The following is a 23121-nucleotide window of genomic DNA, read 5'->3' as shown; positions in this document are numbered from 1 at the left end:
TTTTTCTTTTTTCCTTTTTTTTTTTTTTTGGTCTCAAAGGGGTTTAAGGCAATGGGGTGTCACCCAAACAGCCGCTCAGGAAAGGGTTTGGGTTCCTGGGGGTCGAAGCCAGTGGGAGCAGGGACCCTGCAGCCAAAAAGGAGCTGAGCCCCAGGAGCTCCATCCCTCGCTGTACAACGGGGAAAAAAGAGGGAAAATTGACCTGGCTCGAGCCACGCCACAGCACCCAGCCACTCGGGATGAGGTGGCGGAGACAAGCACAGGGAACATCCCACCCCACAGTACCAACGCCTGGTGTCCCTACACAGCTCTGAGCTGGACCCAGCCCCACGTGCAGTGACAGCGCCAGGTCTCCACGCACGGGTCCACCCACGGGACACGGCCCAGGGCGATGCCGACGCTGCAGGGGAAACTGAGGCAGGGGCTCGCCCCGCACCAAGCTCTCTGCTCCCACACCAGGTACAGCATCGCGCCCGCAGCACCCAAAAATGAGGGGAAGGGGAGAGCAGAGCGCTACACGGCACTGCCCGGCTTGAAAGCTGCAAATAAAGGATGGCAAAAGGAGAGGAGAACGCCGGCGAGCCATTCAAACCAGACCGTGAATCATGTGCTTGAAGCTGCGAGCAGATAAAAGGGGCCGGGGAATTTCTAATGAGGCGAGATTAGAAGGAGCCGGGCAGGGCGAGCCGAGGAATATGAATGAAGCTGCCTGCGCGTAACTCGATTTGCTGCGCAGACAAAAACCGCAGCCGCCCGGCAGCACTGCGCGCGGTGCCGCTGCCTCCTGGGCCGAGATTAAACCGTGCTTAAAACCAGGGCTGAAAGTCAAAGGGAGAACCGAATCGGTTCCCCGCCCTGCTCTGATTCACGCCTGCATCCGACCTGCAGCAATTAGCTGCAGGCAAATCTGTGCCAGATAAACCGGGGGGAGAAAAGTGGGGTTTGGCCCCCTTGTCTCCATGGGGGCATCTCTGCCGGTGCCCGGGAGGGACGAGCGCACTCAGCAGGGCACCAAACAGGCTAACGAGGGCAGGGACAACTCCTCGTTAGGGAAATGCTAACGACCAAACTGCAGAAATTGCGTCCCAGACCCGCCCTGGGTCGGCTGCTCGAGCAGGGACAGCGGCAGGGGACAGCGGGGCCGCGCGGGCGCTTTTGGCCGGCGGAGCGATGAGTGCCAGTGCTTCCGCTGCACCACGCCAACACTGACCCAGAAAAATCCTCTTAAAAGCAGCTGACATTTCCTAACAGCGCTGCCTGCCCGAGCGGAGCTGACGGCGGAGTTTTGTCCCTGGGGACGATGCTGGGGAGGGGACCCAAAAGGCTCGCCGAAAACACGGCGGGGGGCCGAAAAGCGCGCTGTCCTGCAGGCTGGGGGACGAAGGGCCGTGCCACCCGCAGGCTTCAGGCAGCCCTCGAGCGGCTCGGTGCCACTAAGCCACCGTGAGCTGGGACATCCGTGCGGGCAGGGATGCCACCGATGTCCCAGCCAGGACACCGGGCTCGGACCGCGCATCGCCTGGAGGCGCCGCCGGGAAGGGAAGCGGCCCGGGGACGCAGCACCGCTCGCTGCTTGACCCTCCTGGGAGCGCCGGTGGACAACAGCCTTATTTTGATCACATCGCCTGAGCAACGAGCGCCCTAATTATTATTAAATACTGCTGCTATTAGAGATAGGTCGTTGCAGCTGGTGGTGCAGAGGAGGAGGCTGGTGGCAGCCCCGCGTCGAGCACGAGCTGCAGCACCCTCGTCCCTCTGCCTCCCCCCAAGGGGAAGCACAAACGTGGCCCAACTGATGCGTCTGGGTCTTCATCTCGGGGGGGAGGAATATTCCTGTAAATCTTTTAATCATTTACGGTCACGAACAGCAGCGACAGCGGATTTAGAAGGGGAGAAGGGGAATAAACGGGAGGGAAAAAAAAAGACTTCATGGCAAGCGAGAGGCTTATTCAAATCAAATTAAGATGTACAGCTTGAAGTTGTTTGTCTAATCAGAGGGAAACTAAGCTTTAGGGAAACTGGGGTAAACCATTCTTACACCAGTTAGGGCTGGCTGCGGGTGGGACGGGGGCACGGCGAAATCCCCAAGCGAGGGGTCCGGGCGCCGAGGGCGCGAGGACGAGTCCCAGCTGCCACCAGGAGCTGTTCCTGCAGGTGCTGCTGTGTCCCCATCACCAGCCAGCCCCATCCCGCCCCCTCTGCCTGCTCCTGGGGACAGGGACAGACCTGGTCCCCAAAATCCCCACACCAAGCCAGGGCATCGCCTCCCCGCCCGCCTCGCAGCATCCCTCCCGAAAATAAACATCCGCCCGCCCGGCGCGCTGCGTCACCATTTCCAAAGCGCCCCGAGCAAACAAAACAGCAAAATGAGGCAAACAAAGCAGGAGCAGCCCCCCCCGAAAGGAAATTTCCAAGCACAAAACGGCGTTGTTGTAACTTTCAAATTATAAACAGGTTCAGTTAGGACCAAGCAAAGGGAACGGATGCACGGCGGCATCAAAAGCCAAGTCCCGCAGGCAGAAGGAAGAAAAAAAGGCAATAACCTCTTTTTTGGGCATTATCCCCGGCTCAGCCCCGTGCCGAGCAGGGGACCTGTGGCGCTGCGGGACGGGAACAGCCGCGTGCCCAGGACCGAGGACTTTCTGCATCGCCTTCTCGTCCTGTTCCCTACCAATACCAGCTTTAAACAAATCCAGTGATTTATTTATTTTTTTCCTGCAGGTCTATAAAAATGTAGCCCTGGCCATTTTTACTGCATGAAGCGTATATATATATATATATCGAAACACACTGAATGTAAATATTCAAAGAAATATATCAGGGTGGGTCTTGAGATGGGCTCACGGGGCGTTCACCCCTCCGGGGGAGAGGAGGGACGGCCTGGGGCAGGCGTTGGAGCACTGCTGGGGGAAATTCGCCTGCACGTAACCAAAAGGACTTCTGAAAATGGTGCTGGGGCTCCTGAGTCACTCGGGAGGTTTCACCCGAAACGCTGGTGGCCGGGGGGACGTGGCGCCCATGAGCCACGTCCGTGTGTGTAACGATGAGCTGGCAGGGATCTGGGGTGTAATTGCCTTCTGCTCTGGGCAGGCGCATTTAAGGGGATTTTTAGAAATTACACCAGCCCTGGAGGACATTTAAGTAATTAGCCCCAGCTATCATTAAACGTGTTTTAAAATTCATCACGAGCTGTCCCGATAGGAGCTGCAGGGACAATTAATGGCACTGCCTGGGCACAGCCCCCCGGGGACAGCACCCGCCCTCCCGGCGCAGGGACCGTCCCCGCGGCCCCGGCTCCGACGTGCCCCCGACGTCCCCACGGGCTTGGGGCAGGAGTCGCAGCCAGGGCAGCACCTGGCTGCGGGGGGGGGGGGAACGCCGACCGACGGCACTGATCTACCCCGACACATTTTTGGGGTCTTTGGGGTCTTTTGGCGGTGATGAGAACCTTGGCTTGGCTTGCGTTGCCTTGAATTGCAACGAGGGGTTTTGCCGAGTGCTGGAACAAGCAGCGGCAGCAGCAGCAGCGCCGGCCAATGCACCCAGAGCTGTCCCGGGCGTGGGAGCACCGCGGCACGGCCCCGCTCTTTGTCACCACGATGGGGACGTCTGCTCAGCATGGGCAGCTTGCTCGCACGCCGACAAGCAACCGCTTTGCACCGTGAAGGGGCTCACGAAAGGCTCCAGCTGCACGGCCTGCCGGCAGAGAAGTAACTGCTCCGCACGCCCTGGCGATCCCGTAACCCGCTAAAATGTAATCCCCTACGCCCAGTTCTGCACAGCCCGCCCCGCCGGCGGTTGGTGAGCCGCGTGGTCGGCGCCGATGCCAGCTCCAGCAAATAACCACGATACCTGCCGGTCACAAAAGAGCCATCCACGTTCTCAAATGTCTAAACACTCCCAAAAGCCCTCAGACCTCTAATCTCACCCCAAGGCTGCTGCGCAGCCCTCCTGACGGCATGGGGGCTTTGATTTTTGGGGTATCCACGTAGCCCTGCTAACGCGTCCACTGCAAGAACAACAAGGCCCGGTTTGCATGCCCCCAGCCCCATAACCTGGTCCAACCACTGCCCCATAACCACCGCCCCATAACCACCGCCCCATTGAAACACCTCTCCCCACATCCACAGACCTTTTTTGCTACAGCTGTTCGCTAAAGTCCCAAAATGAAGGTGATCGGGGGCCAGACAGCCCCCGGGCACAGTCTGGGGTACCCTGACCACGCGCATGGTTTGCGCCTGCACCCCCACAGTGCCAGCAGCCCCCGCACCTGGGCCGGGAGGGGTCCCCCAAACCAAACCAGTCTGTTGGTTTTCTTTAACCCTTTCCAGCTGGATAATACTGGGAGGAACGGCTTCAGGCCACGAGACACCTCCTCCCCTGCGTTACTTTACCGACAGAAATCAGGGCACCTGCTGGAAAAGCTCCTCACGTACGCGCCGGCACAGAACCGAAAACATCCCCAGGCACCGCAGCCGGAGCGCCGCTGCCCCAGCTAATCCACGGCAAATCTCTCACCCGGTGCGGCTTCGTCCCGCTCCGCAAACAAGCGCAGAACAAACCCGAGGCTCCTGCGAGCAGCCAGGAGATGTTTCCACAGCAGGAATTTAGCTTTTTCCTATGGAAATCAAAATCTGAGCGTTCCATTCTTCCGCTACCTTTCTTCTCTAAATCCCGATCTCGGCGGACGCACGACGAACAGGAAAATTATCGTGGGCTTCTGCACGGGGCAAAGAGAGAGACGGGAGCGAAGCGGCGGCTGGAAGTCGGGGCGCCCCCCCCGATAACGCCTCCATGTCACCGCAGCCAGGCAGGATCGCTCCCTCCAGCTCCGCCGCGCGTTTCAAGCATCCCCACGCAGCCAAGTTTCCACGCCGCAACCTCCCGACGGGCAGGCGCAGAAGCTCTAGCTTCGAGCAACTGCCTCTTCATTTATTAAAGAAGGGAAAAAAAAAAAAAAAAAGAAAAAAAAAAAAAGACGAGAAGGAGGAGGGGGGGAAACCCAAAGCGTTAATCGGAGCGTCGCCGCCGTGGCAGGGAAGGGATGCTGCTAGCGCTGCGATGGGGAGCACCCGATGCTACAGCGGGGTGCCCAGGTCGCAGGGCCACGAGGGATGGGTGCTGCGGCGGTGCCGGGGCTCGGGTTGCATTTCCCAGAAGCGGGTGGCCCGCAGCAGCTAAAATTAGGAGGGGGCACCGGGAGCTCGCTCTGGTGCTGCACCGCTGCAGCTGCCGCCCACGAATAGTTCCTGCGGGGCGGCGCGAAACGAGAGCAAGCCTCGTTAGGAAGATGAGACGGGCCCGGGAGCCCCGGAGCCGTCAGGGCAGGGATTGGGGTTGCACCAGGGATTTGGGTTGCACATCGGTGCGATGCGAGCGGGAGCCGAAATCTGGCTGGTGGTGAGGAGGCGCGCACCGGTGCCGCGCATCGTCCCCCCAGCACCACGCACGGGGCTTTGCATCGGCAGCGACACGGGGCCAAAATCCAACATTTGGTGGCGGACACCCGGTGTTACGGGGGGCTCGTGCCCCACGCCGCTTCGCGGCACCCGGATTTTTAAACCTGGGTCCAACGCGGCACAGGGCGGCTGCGGCCGAGGCGCCCTGCGAGAAGCCAAGGGCGATGGGGAGCGGGGAGAGGATGGGATCCAGTTTCCAGACTCTGCTTTCTTGGTATGTAAGCTAACACTCGTGTTATTTAAAGCCGGAGTTTTAGCAGCGTTCAGCTACTGTTTGCGTGATCAGGATAAAAAATCGCAATCCTAATTCCTGGCCCCCCGGTGCCTATGGCAACTGGTATCCGTCTCCTTGGAAACTAATCTCGTGGTATTTGAACAATGTACCAAGGGCCTTTAATCTCCCAAACACTGTAAATCTTTATTCTAGCCTGCTCTCCTCCTACCCCGAGAGCCAACATAAAAAGCCTGTTGTTTTCCATGCGGTTACTGAGATCCAAACTCAGATTTTATATCACACAGCCACACGGATTTATTTTTTTTCCCCCCCTTCCTTTTTTCCTCCTCATCAAAGGCAAATCCCGCGTGCGGGTGAAGGTGATGCCCCGTGCCTGGGGATGCAGAAACGAAACCCCAAAACCCAATCCCTCCCGACGAGGTCGCAGCCCCAGCACGTTTTCTGTTGCCCCATCCCACCCGCCGGCGACAAAACGCCACGGCGCCTGCGCCCGGACACGAGCTGGGCTGCTTCAAGCCGGCGACGCACGAAATTGCAGCCGAAGCCTTCCCGTTGGGGCGATGAATTTGGCGAGGTCTGCACCTCGTCCAGCTCCTCGGGGCTCGGCCCCGTTCCCCTTTTCTACCAGGAGCAGCCCCGGCGCCCGTCCCCATCCCTTGTCCGCATCCCAGCCCGCGGCCGTGCCCGCAGCGTGCTTGCTGCTCTTCCTGTGTAATTATCTCCACGCGAGGCGCGCTCGGGTAGAAGAGCCACTGCCTAATCTCATTACGGTTTAATTTTATCGCTGATATTTCAGCTCTCTGGTTATTGTTGTTTCAGTAGCGAGTATTCCCCCTGTTACAGGACGTGCCGCTTGCCACCCTGTGCCTGGCTCCGCTCCGCATAAATAAGCTCAATAATAACTAAAGAAACGGGCCTTCCGCGGGGATTAAAGGATGCTCGGGGCCCCGCAGCCCCCACACGCAACCGTCAGCGACACACAGGACATGGAAAAGCAATCTGGAGGCTGGGGGGTTAGCACCGACACATGGGAGCACACTGCTCTTAAATCCTGCTTGGTCCTTTCTTCCACTTATTTAAGGGGAAGACCCACAGAGGAGCTGACAGAGGAGCCGCGGGCGATGCTGAGCGTGCGCATCGGGATGGGAGCCCCGCTTCCCACCCCAGCCCCAAAAACCATGGCCACACCAGCAATCCTGCCCTTACCTGGCGTTATCAGGGTGCTGCATCACCGCCGGCTCCGGGACACAAACAGCCCCGGGTGCCCGCGGCCCCCACCCAGCCCGGGCAGGAATCCAATTACCCTGCGCGTCCCATGCGGGCAGCAGGACTGGCCGGGGACGCATCCGGCTCCCCTACACCCCAACATCACGGGCAGGGCATCCCCGGGGGCCCTGGCGGCCGCAAAACCGCACGCCCCCGGGCCGGGACGTCCCCACCGGTGCCACCTGTCCCCGCGGAGATCCGCCGGTGGCTGATGGCACATCCCAGTTCCTCCAGCCGGCGCCCGGTGGGAGCCAGCCAGTCGGCTAAAAATTACTAGGGATGGGCAGACAGATGGACGGGGACAGGCAGACGCCCTGAGACGGCGATGACGCTGCTCCCAAATGATCGGCTCCCGGGCGATGCTGCTCCTCCCCGGGGCTACGAGGAAGCCTTGGAGGGAGCTGGGAGCCCAGCGAGGGCTGCCCCAGGCCGGAGGAGGCCAGGATGAGGCCCTAAAACGCAGCCGGGGCCTCTCCTGGATGCTTCCAGGCGGAGTCACCACCAGGACAAGGTGACCTGGGCGCTGCCACCCAGCCCTGGGGGACGCGGCGGATGCGGACGCCGGCGTTTCTCCCACAAGCACCTCGCTCCCCACGAGGAGCTGTCCCCGCATTACCCCATGGCCGCATCACCTCGGGGGACGCTGTCCCCGAGCGCACTTCCAGCCGGTTCAGCTCACTCATCCTGCAGAGGAACCCCCGTCCTTCCCACGGCGCCCGGACCGCCTTCAGGCCGGTTTAGCACGGCGAATCGGTGGCAGACGGGTCCCCCCGTGCCAAGAGGAGCGAGGAGGGACTCCAGAAAAAAAATTGCAAGAACTGACGAAAGGGGAAATGAAATCCCCCCCCTTGCCCAGCATGGGCTGGGGGTGCTGAGCATCACCCAAGCCCCGTCCCGAGCCCCCACGGAGCCTCAGCTCTGGCGGAAACACACGCAGCCCCTGCTAAATTCCAGATTAATTCTAATTTCCATTGTGTTATGAAACACATTATCTGTTGAAACTAAGTCAACAGTTGTTTGCATTTACGTGTAAACACAGCGAATATTAGGAACGGGGCCAGCATGATATTTGCATACGAAATGCAGCCTGCACTGCCCTCTCTCCCTGGCTTTTTTCCATCCCTGCAGTTAAAGATATGGGGATGCACGGAGATCGTGAAACCCAAGACCAGAGCGGACCGAGAAGCGCAAACCGCTCTTCTCTCTTCCTATTCTTATTTTTGTGCAGCAGGAGGAAAACATCCCTTTAAAACTACATAATGCACCGACACGCACACCCCTTAATCTTGTACCCAAAACTAAACCGCCTCAAATTCTCACTGATATGCATATCTTATCGAGCCTGCTTTGCATACTGTATAAATATTTATTTGCTTTTAATCCTGCAAAAAGCAAACCTGCCTTATGGCACATTTCTCTTCCAAGCAGCGCTGCGATGGTTTAATCGGGTTGCCAGCACCCAGAGAAGTGGAAACCGAAGCGGCGTCTCCGATTCGGAGCCCCCTGTGGGTGTGGGGATGACAAGGAAACGGTGCCGAGAGGCTCGGTTACCCAAATTCAGGCCAGCACCAAGCATGGATCCTCACCCCAAACCCCTGGTGCCCACACACCACAAAACTTGCAGAAACCGATAAAAAATAAGAGTATTTTCCCCATCCCCAGCATCCCTCTCTACAAGCAGGGCTCTCGGCTCACCTGCACTGACAGAGGGTATCTCCGGGCTATTCTGGGGTGAAACCCAGAGAAAAAAGGTCAACCTACATATAAACAAGCCCGAGCACATCTGCGTTAACCCGCGCCGGAGCCGTGACCGCCCGAACGCCAGCCGTACCTTAATTACCTCCCGCCGCAGATGGATGGCGAGCAGCGCCTTCGCCCGCATCCGTCCCTGCTCCGCGGCGATCAAAGCATTCAAATCGGGCTCTGCGCCGCCTAAGACTCTGAATTAATTTCTTAATCGGTTCCCCTTAAATGGGCGGCAAGCAATTAGGCAATCGGAGCAGCTGCCTCCGGAGCAGGGCGCTGGAGAGCCCTCGACCTGCCGCGCGCGGCGGGGAAGCGCGGAGCTGCCTTGTGCCGGGAAGGTAAATATTTAAAGAGGCTGTAGTTGCGCTGTGTGCTGCCATACCTCCTCCTCCGAAACGTCTCCAGCGCCTGCCCTCTGCCCCGCGCCCAGCGCAAGCCAGGAGGAGTCCAAAAAGCTCATTAGAAGGTTTATTTGCTTATTAGTAGCAAAATCCCAGCGTGCCATCATCACACCGGCACGTTAAGGTCTTTGGGGGACCCAAGAGTGGGGCTCTCCATCGCAACCAACCACGCAGGAACACGGGGACAAAGCTGGTCCAAACTACAGCCTAGGAACGAACACAAGCCGGCCACCCCAAGAACATTTCTCCCTGGGAACAGGGCTGTTGGGCCTTATTTTGCACCCCCTGCCCACCTCCTGACTTCCTCAGGAGAAGCAGCACACCGGGCTCACAGCTCCGAAGCGCGCCCTGACCCAAGGGCACGAAGCCCGCCCCGAGCTCCCGGCCTCGCCACACAGGAGCTGAGCTCCTATTTGAGACCCCAAGGAGCTGTGGGGTTTGCTGGGATGCTCACCCAGCTGAGACACGGCTCCTCTGGATGCCGGTGCTACCTGGGCATCAGGCACCTGAGGCTTCAGAGCCCTTCCCTCACATCCTCGGAGCCTGCTCCACGCACCCCGGCTGACACGGAGCCGTGGGACGGGGACACCTCCAGGGCTTGTCCCAGCCCTCACCCCACAGCGGGAGGCAGAGGACTGGGGAGCTGCCATCGCCAGGGATTTCTCCCTCAGCCTCCTCCCATGCAAGGCAAAACTCTTCGAAGCGGCAGCTCAGCTCTCCCCGCTCTCCTTCCAGCTCCTCAAAATACCAAGGGCAATAAAGAGAGATTTAAGCAGAAAGCAAAATCAATACCGAGAAGGAACGTTCTGGGCTTAAACGCCTTGTAACAGCGCTGGCTAAAAGCGGGTTAGCGCAGGGGAAAAAAAAAAAAAAAGAGGAAGAAAAAGAAAAACGAGAAAGAAAAACCCTTCACAAACCCGCAGCACATCAGTTGGAGAAGGGCTGCGTTTGCTGCAAGGCTTTGCACCGGCATCACTGCGAGGTTCCAGGTGGGGAGTGTGCAGGGGTTTGGCGCCCCCCGACCCGACCGCGACCGAATAATTGTGGGGAGGAAGAGGAGGAGGAAGAGGAGGGAGCTGCTGGCACCCACGTCTTGGCTCCCACCTCTGCGACACCACCATGCACTCAACCACCTCCGTTCCACTTTGGGGGAAGGTTGGCCAGGGCAAGGAGGCTGGGGACAGACAGCCGCCCGTCCGTCCGTCTGTCCGGTGGTGCCGACGGGGAGCGTGTCCCGCCACCGCTCTCCACGCCCGCGGCCGGATCCCCGACGGCAGCGATTTCCCTTCCTGCTCGTCTGGTCCTGCAGCGCCCACGCCTCCGAAGGGCTCCGGCGGCCACCTGCCTGCCGGCCCCGGCAACCCGGAGCATCGTCGGCAGCGCCTCTCCCCAGCGGGGCCGGCCCGCGCGCTAACGTTAATTATCGGGTTTAAAAATGAGAAAGGATGCCTACGTGCTCCCGTGCATCAGCGGCAACGCGGTAAAATCCCGGCTGTGTTAAAAATAGTCCTGCGCCGGCAGCCGCCCACAGAAGCCCCTTCGTGCTCATGGCTCCATCCGACGGCTCTGTAGCACCGGGAGGTCGTCGAGCGCGAAAACACTCGTTTCGCCCCCAAAAAATAAACTGGGAACCAAAAAAAATGTTTATGCTCAACAGCAGAAGCAATACCTACGATGCTAAGCAATACCTACGATGCTAGGGGAGGAAGAACTGGGGAATAAGAAAACGAAAGGGCGGCGCGCCCACAAAACCAGCAGCTCGCTTTCAAGGAGCATCCCAGCACCGGGGTGTGTGAGGAGCGGAGGAAAGCGGCGGTGAAGTGGGGGAAACTTTTGCAGCGCTGCTGCGGCGCCGGAGCCGGCTTTTATCACGGCGTGCCTGGCGCACGCAGCCATTGATGGGCTGTATTTATGCAGGTGTAATTCCCACGGAGATAAAGACCTTGTTTTTCAACAAGCGGCAGCATCATACATAAATTACAATAGCAAACATCGGAAAACAAAGACGTTTTCAAGAGCGCGCGTAATCCGCGGAGCAGCAGCTTGGGAAAACCCGAGGAGGGATGCAGGGAGCTCGCCCACAGCCCAGAACAATCCCCCGCTCGCCAGTCCCATCGTAAGGGAAATAAATACCTTTGGGCAGGTGGGAACAAGCCAACTAACGCCGCCCTTCGCTCTTTTCCACCCCTGGCTCCAGCAAAGCGGTGCTGGGCGCCGGACCCATCCGGAGCCGGGGGATGCACTGCACCAGTGCGGCCATCTCACGGGGCTCACGTGCTCCAGTTTTTGTAAAATAAAAGAAAATAAATAAATATAACCTGATGCTAATCCTAATGGTTTTAATAAATGTTTAATGTCTTGATAAAGGTCGCCCGCCTCCTGCTCTAGCCACACATTCGTATTAATAGCACACGGGCTGCTTGGTTTTAGCCGTGGTGTTTGGCCGGGGTTTCGGGTCGGGCACGCTGCCGCACGGTGAGCGATGGCACGGGGCCAGCGTGGCCACCGGGCACCTGGCAAAACCTGCCCCAAACCCCTGCAGCAACACCCTGCTAATCCCTTGTTCCCACCCTTGTGGGGTTCTCAACGCAAACCATGCTCAGCTCCTCCATCCGAGCTTTGTTTGGGGTGCCTGAATCTTCCCGGTGAGATGGGGGCAAGAACACCCGGCTGGGAGTCAGGGCGCAGTGCCCCCCTCGCGGGCTGGGTGGCTGTAATTTCATCCGGGGGCTTTCTAGGCATTTGTCCCCAGAAAGACGAGATGAAATTACAGCACAGCAATGGCCCGAAAGGGTGCAGAGCGATTTATTCTCGGTGATCCTCCTCTAATGGCGCTAATTTATAACCTTGTCAGGAGGCGCACGCAGGCTCCGGGCACCCGTACAGCTCCCTGCCCCCCCGGCCTCCCGCGGGCTGAGCATCCCCAACCCCAACCCCAACCCCAACCAGGATGTTTATTTAAGGCCCCAAACCCCAAAGGCTCATTAAACAAGCAGAGTTCCTAACATATTTCGCCTCCGGAGGTTGCGGGAGGGCTTCCAGCGCCTGCGTGGGTGTCCCCCCCCTCCCCAAACCCCTGTCGCTGCTCCCAGCCCTGAGTGGCCGCGATGCTGCCCCACGGGAGGAAGGACGACGGCGGGGGAAGAGCAGAGCTGCGTGTCCACGGCTCCCACGGATGTGGTGGCATCTCGGGGGCATCCCTGCAGACCAGGCTGTGCCCACCCCACCCCCAGAGCCCTGCACCCCCAGAGACGTCCCGGTGCACGAGCACATCTCCTTACAGTAAAACCGGAGGCTCCGGCTCAGGAAGGCGGCACCAGCACCCCTGGTTTTTGGGGGACTCGCTGATGACCCTCAAGGGAGTCTCCCTCCACAAGCCCATCCTGCTCCTATGGCAATCAGTTGTCACAGTCTGATTTAACTGTCCCCAGGCCGGTGAAGGGGAAGGAAGCCATAAGGAAAAGCCCTTTCTCCACCCCATTTCCACCACAAGGTGCGCGGCCCCAGATAGGTGACACCCCTCCAGCCCCACCAGCAGCAGCTCACCGAGGAGCTGCTGCCACTCCACGCAGCGCTTCAGTAGATGGCGGGCTGTAACATCGTTACATTTACCTAACGAGACTGCTTTATCGTATTTCTTGAACAATAAAGAGTGAGACGGAAGCCAACCCCTGGGCTTCAGCAGCCCCGGTGCCGAAAAGAACAAGGCAAAACGAGGAGTGCCTGCGGGACTAAAACCCACCCCTCCGGAGCTCACATTTACACACTGATTTAGGCAACAGGAAAGCATGGGCAGCTCACAGGCACCAAAAAAGATCTGTGATTCGGCCTTTTGACCACGAGGCTCCGCAGCGTGGGGGAGCAGAGCCATGGCCATGGTTCAGAGCGCGGCCTAGGCTCGGGCCTGTGATGCGGTGGGCACACCGAAGGCCGCGATCCTCCACGCGAGGGCAAAACAACCACCTCTAAATTCTTCTGGTCATCAGTTGAGAGAGGGAAAGCTCTGAGGTTTCTCTGCTTTTCCATTTATTTTTTTTTTTGTCAGGGAAGGAGGAAGCCAAGGGCTCCTCAACCACTTCTCTTTCAACCACACAACCCACGGCGCATCCCCTGCCCCAACCTGGCTACACGCCTCCTCGTCTCATTTAAAGGGATTTCTCCCCCACAAATTACACCATGAAGCTCCTGATTATTACGGGGCAGGCACTGCCTTTCTCCTGGAAGTGTGCAAATCCCTCACGTGCCTCATGGGGGGGGAGGTTTGTTCTCCAGGAACATCAACGCTCCCCCCCAGCTAAGCAGGAAGCGCAGCACCTGGCAGCAACCAGACTGCGAGAAAGCACAAGACATATTCAAAAAAAAAAAAAAAAGAGTTATGAAGCTTCCTTCCCACAGGATTTTCATCTCTGTCACCTTCAGACCGACCGAAGCTCCAGGACACCTTCCCACCCCCTGCAGCTGCCCTGCTCCCCCGGCTCCAGGAGCAGATCTCAGATCCCTGATGCTCAGCCCCAGCTGCTGGGGTGGCTCAGGTGAGCACCAAACCCCTGCAGACCCCACACAGGACACCATCCACGCAAGGGACATCCATCTGTGTCCCTTTCAAGCTTCTGGAGCAAACAGTAGAGGAGCTCCCGAGAGGCTCCGAGCCTCCACGTGTGGGTTTGCTCCCTCTGATATTGCAGGTTTGGAGGAGATGAAGATGGACGCACCTCATAATTCAAGGGAAAGGTGGAGATTAGCTTTGAGGAAGAAAGTCCTGGTGAAGGATGATTAGATTGCTGTGAATTTGCAAAGGCAGAGCAATAGTCTGTGCCGGTCTCCTATTCATCTAGTTGAAGTTAATTCTCTTCTTAAAACAGCCATCACAGCACCGAGCAGAGACAAAGCCACAAAAGCCAGAAAATTCAAACAGAAGCTGTTTGGATATACAAATGTAAATCCCACCAAGGTGCAATCTGCTTTTAAGAAGGCAATTCTTGCACTGAGTGCTTTTCTTAATAACATTTACCTGAGGGGGAAAGCCTTCCTGATGCTGTAGGTAAGCCCCCTGGAAATCACCATCAAAGCGTCTGAAAAGCGACGATTGGCAGCAGATCGCGAGCCAAGACCGCTCCGGAAACACAAGACCCTATAAAGGTCTTCCCGCCTGCACTGCATGTAATACGGAACCTCCCCAGCTGATAAAGCTCCTCCGTGGGGTTGTCCCAGACCAGAGCCCCCCGCCAAGACCCGGCACGCAGCCGGTGGGACCCAGCCTGGGGCCGCGGCTCCCGGTCGGACACGGCCGGTGGGGAGGTGGGACCTCGACCAGGCAGGGCTCCCGGCGCCGCTGAAAGCAAATTCGATCCATGGGGTCACGTTAAGCGATGCAGAAGGAAGCATTAAACCTGCAGCCTCGCCCAAAACAATAAGCAAAAAACCCCAAACCCACAATCTGTAAGGTCTGCTTGAATCGCAGCCACTGCGCAGCCTGGAGTCTCCCACAGCTTCTGACCAGACCAAGGGCTCCTAACCTCTTTTTAAAGATGATGTCTCAAGAGACTGAAATAAAACACACAGTGGAAAGTGAAAGGCTGCACCTGGGCAGAGCAATTTCGCTGGGAAACCTTGCCCTGGTCTGCAACAACCGCTCACCTCCTGAGAAATGGTCCTGCCTTCTGCCTCAAGCCCTGCTGTTCTGATGAACCTCCAGGTGGGAAGATCCAGGAGATACCAGGAGACCCTTCCGTACAGCTTTCAGCTGGGAACTTGCCAATAAAGAAACTCTAGAAATACAAAATTTAGCTCCTGGTGGACATCTCCATCCTGGGAAGAGGCTCCCAGGAGGTCCTCTCCTTCCCGTCCTCAAGGGAAAGGCTTCTGGCGGTGCCACTCACACCTCAGTATCTGTGATGACCACCACCACCATGTCCATCACTACCGCTATGACCACCACCAGCTACAACCTACGCTCCAGCAGCAAACGGAGCAAATGCATCCTCTGCCACGGGGACGGCTGGCACCCAGTCCTGTGCCCGCACCGCGGCTGGCAGGGAACGAGCCCGGGCCCCGTCGCCGTCCCTCCGCATTCCTCCACCGAGCCTGACCGCCAGGGTGCAGCCGATGAAATTCCCAGAGGAAGTACAGGGCATTGATAATTGCCTAAAAAAATCCCAGCTATTTCCTGTGGGAACAGCAGATGGGAATCCCCCATTAGCTCCAACAGCAGGAGATCACTCCAACCACTGTTATGGTCCGGGGTTTTGGGGTTTGGTTTTTTTTTTCCCTTCGTTTCAGCCGAGCACCGCTCGATTGAGAGGTGGCGCCGTCCGTGCAGGTGCGGGTGCAGGACAGCCCAGCCTGTCCTCCGGGTGCTGGGAGATGGAAACAGCCTAAAAACGGGCCCTTCTTGCACCGTGTGAGGTTCTGCAAGTTGCCTCCCCGTGCCAGGCTGCCAGGACAGCGAGCAAGGGCAAGGCGTCCCTCACGCCAGGCTTGTAGGGCAAGTTGCTAAATACGTCCCCGAGCAGGTTCCTTCCCTCCTCTCCAGCTTCTCATTAGCAAACCCAAAGGCGCCGGGGACCTTCGCGCCTCTCCTCCCCGGCACGAGCGGCGCGGGAGAAGAGGCACAAACGTGGGGTTGCTTTCGGGATCAGACCCGGGAGCAGCACCAGGCTTGAAGCGAAGCGGCGATGCATGGGCAGAGATGCACGGCGGCACCCGGACCTGCCCAGGACAGCCCCGTGCCCCTTACCAGGGGGTTTCTCCCCCCACCCAAGACACAGACTGGGGGGTGTGGGAAGTGCCCGGCGTTCCCGGTGTCCCCTTTTCCCATGCTGGTTCCCGAAGGCCAGCACGAGCCCAGAAGGCGTGCCAGCCCCGCCGCAGCGCCAGCACCCCACGGACACATGAAACCCCTCCAGGAGGGCCAGCACGGGTGGGCAGCCCGTCCCCAGGGGTGCGTGTCCTGTCTGGCACCCTCCTGGGCGTCCCCTTGGGGCCGCAGCACCCAGTGGGACCCGGGTGGCCACTGAGGCAGCGTCAGCAGGGAAGAAGGGAGAGGCGTAGGAGCGGGCGCGGTATCTCGGCGGCACAAACAGGCATGCAAGGGTTCTGTGCTCCGGCGTGGGACCCGGGGGACACACCGAGCTGCTCCGACACCCGCGGCAGCTGGAGAGCTCCAGCTGGACACGGGCAGCCCACGCATCGCCTCCTCGTTCAGGGATCAAGCGCTGCGGTGGTTTTCACAGAAGCACGGAATTCTCCCGGCTCGGATGGGTGATGGATCCTCCGGTGAGGATCTACGGAGCCGGGACCCTGCCGAACCGACGGCGCTCCCATCGCGGGGTCCTCCTCCGGCTGCAGCCCCTCTGCAGGACCGCAGGGAGCAGCCACCCCGCAGCGGGGGCTCCCAGCACGAGAGGCTCCGCACCGACATCCCCACCCGTCTGGAGCTCAACAAGGGTGCGACCGATCCCGAGCATCCCCGGCTTCGCGGGGCGACCCTCGGCCGCGAACACCCGGGATTACCTGCGACGCACCGCCGGGTCCGGGGCTCGCTCCGGCGCGACGCAGTAATGGGATCGCTCCGATTTGCGGCTTATCCCGGATCAACCCGCTGCCACCAGCCCCGCGTGCTGGAAGGACAAGGGCAGTGGCTCCCCGGGGAGGAACTTTCTCCCCATCGCTCCGGTGGCTGTCCCCATCCCTGTCCCCATCCCTGTCCCCATCCCTGTCCCCATCCCTGTCCCCATCCCCGTCCCCATCCCCGTCCCCATCCCCGTCCCCATCCCCACGCACGGCAGGAGCCCGGCACGGCCCGGGGAGCCGCAGAGGAGCTCTGGTCCCCAGCTCTGGCCCCTGGGTTGGCCCCTCGGTGTGTCCCCAGGTCTGGTCCCTCGGTGTGTCCCCGGGTCCGCCCTTAGGTCTGTCCCCACGTCGGGTCCCCCAGGTCTGGTCCCCAGGTCGGGTCCCAGGTTTGTCCCCAGGACCGTCCCCAGCTCTCTCCCCAGCTCCGCTCCCCCAGCTCCGTCCCCAGGCGCCGGGGCTCCCCCAGCCCACCCCCGCCGCCTTCCCACCCCCCTCCGCCCCCCCAAGCCCTCCCCAGCCGCCCCCCAAAATCGATCCCCGCCCCCCCGCCCCCCCCGACGCCCCCGTCCCCATCACCCCCCAGCCCCCCTCAGGGGAGGGGCGGCCGGGGAAGGGCCCCAAACTTTCGCTCACCGCGCTCCGGCCTCCCCGGGCGGCTCCGGGCGGGGGCGGGCGGCGGGGCCGGGCCGGGCCGTGCCGAGCCGGGGCAGGGGCCGGGGCCGGGGCCGGGCCGGGGCAGAGCCGCCTCCCGCCGCCCGCCTCCCGCCGCCGCCTCCTCCCCTCGGGCGGGGCCGGGCCGGGCCGGGCCGGGCCGAGGCCGGGGCCGGGGCCGGGGCCGGGGCCGGGCCGGGGCCGGGCCGGGCCGGGGCGGGCAGGGCGCCCTGCTCGGGCGCGGAGAGCTCTTTGTTCTGTAATCCCAGTAAGAGTGCCAGCCATTCGCCCCGCCGCTAATCCCAGCCCCGCGCAACAGCAGCATCCATTGGCTGCCATTTACATACAGGATTAACCAGCCCGCAGACCGGCCGGGGGAGGGGACCCGAGCCGTGCCGAGCCGTGCCTGAGCCACCCGCCGGGCTGGGGATGGCGGGGGCGCGCTGGGTGGCTTGGCCCGGCTCGGCTCGGCACGGCCCTGCTCGGCTCGGCTCGGCACCGGCCCGGCTCGGCTCGGCTCGGCCCGGCTCGGCTCGGCACCGGCCGTGCCCGCAGAGCGCTGCGGGGAGCCGCGGGCAGGGCGCGGGTGGCAGCGGGGCCGATCCCCGGGTGCCTGTCGCCACCTGTTGGTGCCGGCACGGCTCGGCTCGGCTCGGCACGGCTCGGCACGGCTCGGCACGGCTCGGCACGGCTCACCAGGACCGCTGGCCCGGCCGCAAGAGGAGCGGGGCGGGTTTGGGTTCGGCAGCAGGGAACTGCAGTGCCCCCTTCCCGAGGTCCTCGCCGCCCGATGAGCAGGGGCAAATCAAATTGTAAATGAAATAGAAATGATTGAAAAGGGCGTGAGGCCGGTTTGACTTGCGAAGTTTTAAAGCCGCTGACATCCCTACCCACCCACACCCCCGAAGCACGTATCACGGAGCCGCTCCATTAGCTGCGTTTTGTGTTAAATAAGTGATGATTTATTACTGCTCCGGGGTCAAAAGGAGAAGAAGACACCGTAGGAGAAAACACTCGCTTTGGGTTTCCAAAGGAGCACGAAAAGGGGGTTCAGCCCCCTTACCCCTGGCTCCCTCCCCGTGGCACCGGGCCTGGCAAACCCGCTGCCCTCATCGACCCCTTGCGAGGGGCTGTGCATCACCCTGCACCCCCCCCAAACATCCCAAATCCCAACAAAACCCCAGTGAGAATGAAGAATTTGATGGGACGGGGCTGCCTGGGACAGGATTTGTCCCGCTGGTGGCCGGAGCCAGGCAGACCTGCGTGCGTCGTGGTCCCAAAGATGCTCTGGGCATCATCTGTCCCTGGGACCTAAATAACGTAAATGGCAAGCGGAACCACAAGCTCGCTTTTCTGAATAATTAAATGGAAGATCTTACTCGGAAGAAAGAAATCAGGGCATCTTTTGGCTAATTATCTTTCAGCCAGACTGGGGGAACAAAAAAAAAAAGCACACAAAATTAATTTAATTAGGTCACCCGGGCGCAGGAGCCAAACAACAGAGTCGCCTGCGGAGCAGCCGCACGGAGCTGCGAGGAGCTCCTCGCCGTGACTTTATCTCCCCCTGTCACCGCGGGGCTCTGCGGCATGCTGCCAGCCAAAATTTCGGGCACCTGACTGGGGAAACCTCGTGCTAAGGGAAAAAATAGGGTAAAAAAACGTGTTTTGATGCAACGCCTGGGTGCGTTGTCCAGGGTTGTCCCCGCTCTGTATCTCTGCTACGCCCATGGGGATCCGCAGGTGTTTTGGGGAGCACTGGCTTGGTGCAGGGCTGTTTTGTTCCTCACGCCCTCTGTAATAAATCGTGTGTGTAAGGTAATGTCCGAGGGCTGCAGGTGCCTTCATTGGCCAGTGGTTAACAAAGGCACCTCATCCAGTGTGGGGAGCTGGGGGGCGGCCTGTTCTCGCAGGTAACCAGTGATAGGACACGAGGGAATGGCTTAAATTTGTGCCAGGGGAGGTTCAGGTTGGAAATGAGGAGACATTTCTGCTCAGGTAGAGCAGTCAGGCGTTGGGACGGGTTGCCCGGGGACGTGGTGGAGTCACCGTGGCTGGACGTGGTGCTTGGGGACGTGGTTTAGTGGGTGATACTGGTGGTAGGGGCCAGTATGGTTGGCCCAGGTGATCTTGACGGTCTTTTCCAACCCTAGTGATTCTGGGAGTCTCTGATTCTATGATCCCCACGTGGGGCTGTGACGTGTTGGAGAGGCAGTTGCCAAAACCATCCTGAAAACCAGGAGAAGCGGCCTGGGACTGCAGCGTGGGTGAGCGCTGCGAGCTCACCTGTGGGGCTCTGGCCCCGGGGGGACCACCTGGAGGCAGCCCAGATGTTCTCCAGATGTTCTGCAGACGGAGGCTCAGGGCTCTGAGCCCCCACCCTGTGCCACGGTGCCACCACCTCCCCCAGGGACATCACCCAAAGGGCTCCCGGTGCGCCCGCGGGATGGAGGCGAAGGCTGGTGCATTCCTCTGCGGCGTTAACGTCCGTGAAAGTCTCTGAATAAAAAAAAAAAAAAAACACCACGAAAGGATGAAAGTGGGCAAGCCATTTCATTTGGGGGCTGAAACAATGAGTCTTACAAAAACATCCGACGAGGAGAATGCGGTTTGAGAGGGATGTTTTAATCTGATCTCGCAGTAGAAATAAAGAAATAAAACTTCCTTGTCGCAGTGCTGACAAAAGAAAAGGCAACATAGCCAGAAAACAATTATATCTGCATAAAGATTTTTTTTTTTTTAATTTGTTAATTAGTGACTGCTGGGCATCACAAGAATCGTTATTTTCTCTGATATGCTGATTTATTCTGTCTCTCGGTGGAATTGGAGATCACAAAAAAAAAATGCTGCTTCTTTAGAACAGGGAATAGGGAAAAAAGTTTCAGTAAGGTCAGGAGAAATTTAATTGAAAGAGTGAGTTTCAGTTCTTCTTTCCTAAAGGGGCATTGTATTCCTCAGCTATAGCAAATTGCTGGTGAAAACTACCGAGACAAAACAAAATGGTTTCTGAATTATAGATCAAGAGCAGGACGGTTTTGGGAAGTGCCCTGCAGGACGTTGCCACTGGATGCTTCGGGTGAGTTGTGCAGGAAAGCAGGTGGGGCAGAAAGCAAAATCCAGGGCAAGAAACCATGGGAGGAAAAGTCAAGAGGAGAAGATATCAGGGTCTGCCTCCTGAGCTGGAAAACGTTGAGTTTTAGGGGGGGGAAAAAAAAAGAAAGAACTTTTCAATCCATTTCCCACGCTTGGAGCAGCGAGGCTTTGGACGCAAAGAGGGCTGCAGCAAAACAACCCCTGGTTTTCCAGGCTGTTTGCAGCGAGGCCACGCTCGGTCGCTCTGTTCTGCACTGAAAACTGCTACCACGGGGAGAGCGGTGCGCCCAGGGAGCCAAAATTATTATTAGCTCTTTTGCAAGATATATACGCTATTGAGTAAAATTGGCAAGAATTCCCTGCAAAACCAGAGCTGGTATCTATTGGTTGCAAACACATTCATAGAAAGAGCAAAAAAAAATAAAAGTCTCTCCATTCCCTGCCTGCTGGGGCATAGAGGATGGCTTATATTGAATATTTACTCTGTCTGTCTGCATTTAACATATCTATCTGTGTTGCCAGCTGTCTGCATTTGTGCACTTCTTTGAACGCTGTGCTGCAGAAATAGTTTGCTCTGGCGCAACAGATAAAATGGTTTTCCAGTTGTCTCGCGTTCACTCTCTTGAATTATTTCCATGCTAATGAGAGCCCCGCAGAGGCACTCCCAAAACGGAGCCTCGAGACAGCGTCCTGGGGAGCGGAGCAGGGACATTTCCATTTCTTGCCCCCCGTCTGCCCAGCTCCACGACACGCAGCACCAGCACCCTTCCCAAAGCTGAAGTTGTCACCTTCGGGGTTTTTTTTGGCTTGGCAAGGGATGCTGAATCCTTTGGGAAGGCTGCTGTGGGTACCAGCAGTGTCCCCGGTCTCAGTGAGGTGTGGCAATGGGATCACTGCATGTTCAGCCCCAAATCTGCAATTCCCAGGGAGCTGCTTCCCAACATAGGGCCCCACAGGTCCCCGGGCAGCCCCAGCGAAGCTCCTGGCCCCCTGCCCAGGCTGCTTCCAGCCCCAATTGCACCTCCCCACCTTGCTGCCCAGCAAAGCCAACCTCGACAGAGAGCCCACGGCCTCGCAGCCTGCTTCCACAGTGGGTGACTCAAAGACGTCGGTGCCGGTGCCCCCATGACGCTGCCGCCCCGTGCAGAGCTCGGTTCTGCTCGGGGCACCCACCTGCTCGCGCCCTTGCAGCACCAACGCCAAGGGCAGGAGGCATTGGCATTCCCAGCGGGTCCCCATGGCGCAGAAGTAAACTTAACGACATTATCCGCCAGTCTGGTAATTAATGCCCTGGATGCTTTTTATTGGAATAAGCGAGGGCCAGAACATGCCGGGGGTTTTAATGAGGGGCTGTGATGGAGAGGTGCAGCCCCTGCTTTCCCCCGGAAGGGGATGTGCCAGGGCTCGGGGGTGGTTTGTGGCTGGTTTGGGGTCCGCAGGGGCTGTGATCGCCCCAGGGTGCCTGGCACTTGATGCTGGGTGCCCCCAGGCTGGTCCCAGCCCTGCGCCCACCTCACCGGTGGCCCAGGAATGATGCTCGCCCCTTAGCTCAGAGCTAAGCGCCATGCTGCACCTCACCGGCTCTTTCTAAACGAGATGCTTCCAAAATCCCTAAATATTGGGGAAGAAGCATTTTGCCGAGACCTTGCTGGGGCAGGGAGCGGGCAGGACCCGCTGCCCTCCAGCACCCCGACCGCGGCGCCGGCCCTCGTGCCCCTTTTCCTCCAGCACGGCTGGATCTGTGGTTGATCCCCCTGCTATTTTTAATACAGATGCCTTATTGAGATTCAAATGAATGTTTCAAATCCTCGCTCCTTTGCATAATTCTTTTTAATTAACACTTCAAAAGGTTTGAACACAAGATCCGTGCTATTTCCCTAACGAAGTTGACTGAACCTCCTTTCGCCCAAAGCTCCCCTGCGACGTTTCCGAGGGCGAAAGCCGGGGACGGAGCTGTCCCCAGGTCCCGCAGGTGGGAGGATGATGCTGTCTGGGCTCGAGCTCTGCAGAAATATCAGCTAAGGAAAGAGAGGGGCGAATTGCTGCCGGGCAGGGGCTGCCACCCCACTGCCCACTGAGCAGTCAGCAAAACATCCTGGGTTCAGCACAGAAAAAGTGACCTTTGAAGTAGATGGGATTAAGGTTGCTGCTCTGCCATCCCCTGCCCCAGCATCAGCTGCTGCCGTCACACAGTTTTGCTTCCCAAATGGAACAAAACCTCCCCAAAAAGTGAGAGCTGAAGCTTCTCACCAGCCATCCCCAGCACAGGTTGCAACCGACAGCCCTGAGGATATCACATGGGCATGGGGCAGAAGCAACAAGGTCCCCGTCCGACCGTCACGCTGTCACCAACCCATAGGTACCCCCGGTATGGCGTGGGATGAGCCCCACTTTGCGGGATCAGGCCCCAGAAGATCAGGGCGGTGCCAGCAAATGCGGCAATGGGCTTTGGTTTTAATTCCTGCAAGCGCAGAAACAATTAGACACAACAAAACTGTATAATTAGGATTTATTAAGAGACCATCCCAGACATGCGAAAGAAGTAGGTTAGACAGCGGCCTTTGTTCAGCTACAAAAGATGTTAATTTGCAAATACTCTCAATATTCATTTTTTGTTATTTAGGCTGATGTTTTGAAAGTCTCCGATAAAATGAGAAATCTGGACTAAGCATTCCAGTTGCATTTCCAAGCACAGGAATCC

General features: G+C 58.8%; 1 protein-coding gene across 8 annotated transcripts in view; it reads right to left on the bottom strand.

The window, feature by feature from the left end:
• The window catches only part of GTF2IRD1 (GTF2I repeat domain containing 1), a 58273-nt gene extending 40864 nt beyond the window's left edge, over positions 1 to 17409 (bottom strand). For 2 of the 8 annotated variants that reach the window (XM_083806059.1, XM_083806061.1), the window contains exon 1: positions 8792 to 11170. In XM_083806059.1, the coding sequence (XP_083662185.1) occupies positions 8792 to 8842 (51 nt within the window). In that variant the 5' untranslated portion in view covers positions 8843 to 11170. Of the gene's footprint in view, positions 1 to 4658; positions 7856 to 8791; positions 11173 to 16619; positions 16641 to 17312 lie in introns of those variants that run through there. The other 6 variants (XM_083806062.1, XM_083806064.1, XM_083806060.1 and 3 more) reach the window with 6 other exon arrangements.
• Between the last annotated feature and the right edge of the window lie 5712 nt (positions 17410 to 23121).

This window comes from Anser anser (assembly GCF_964211835.1).
Source record: "Anser anser genome assembly, chromosome: 20".
NCBI lineage: Eukaryota > Metazoa > Chordata > Aves > Anseriformes > Anatidae > Anser > Anser anser.
This window is presented reverse-complemented; position numbering and strand designations above follow the sequence as displayed.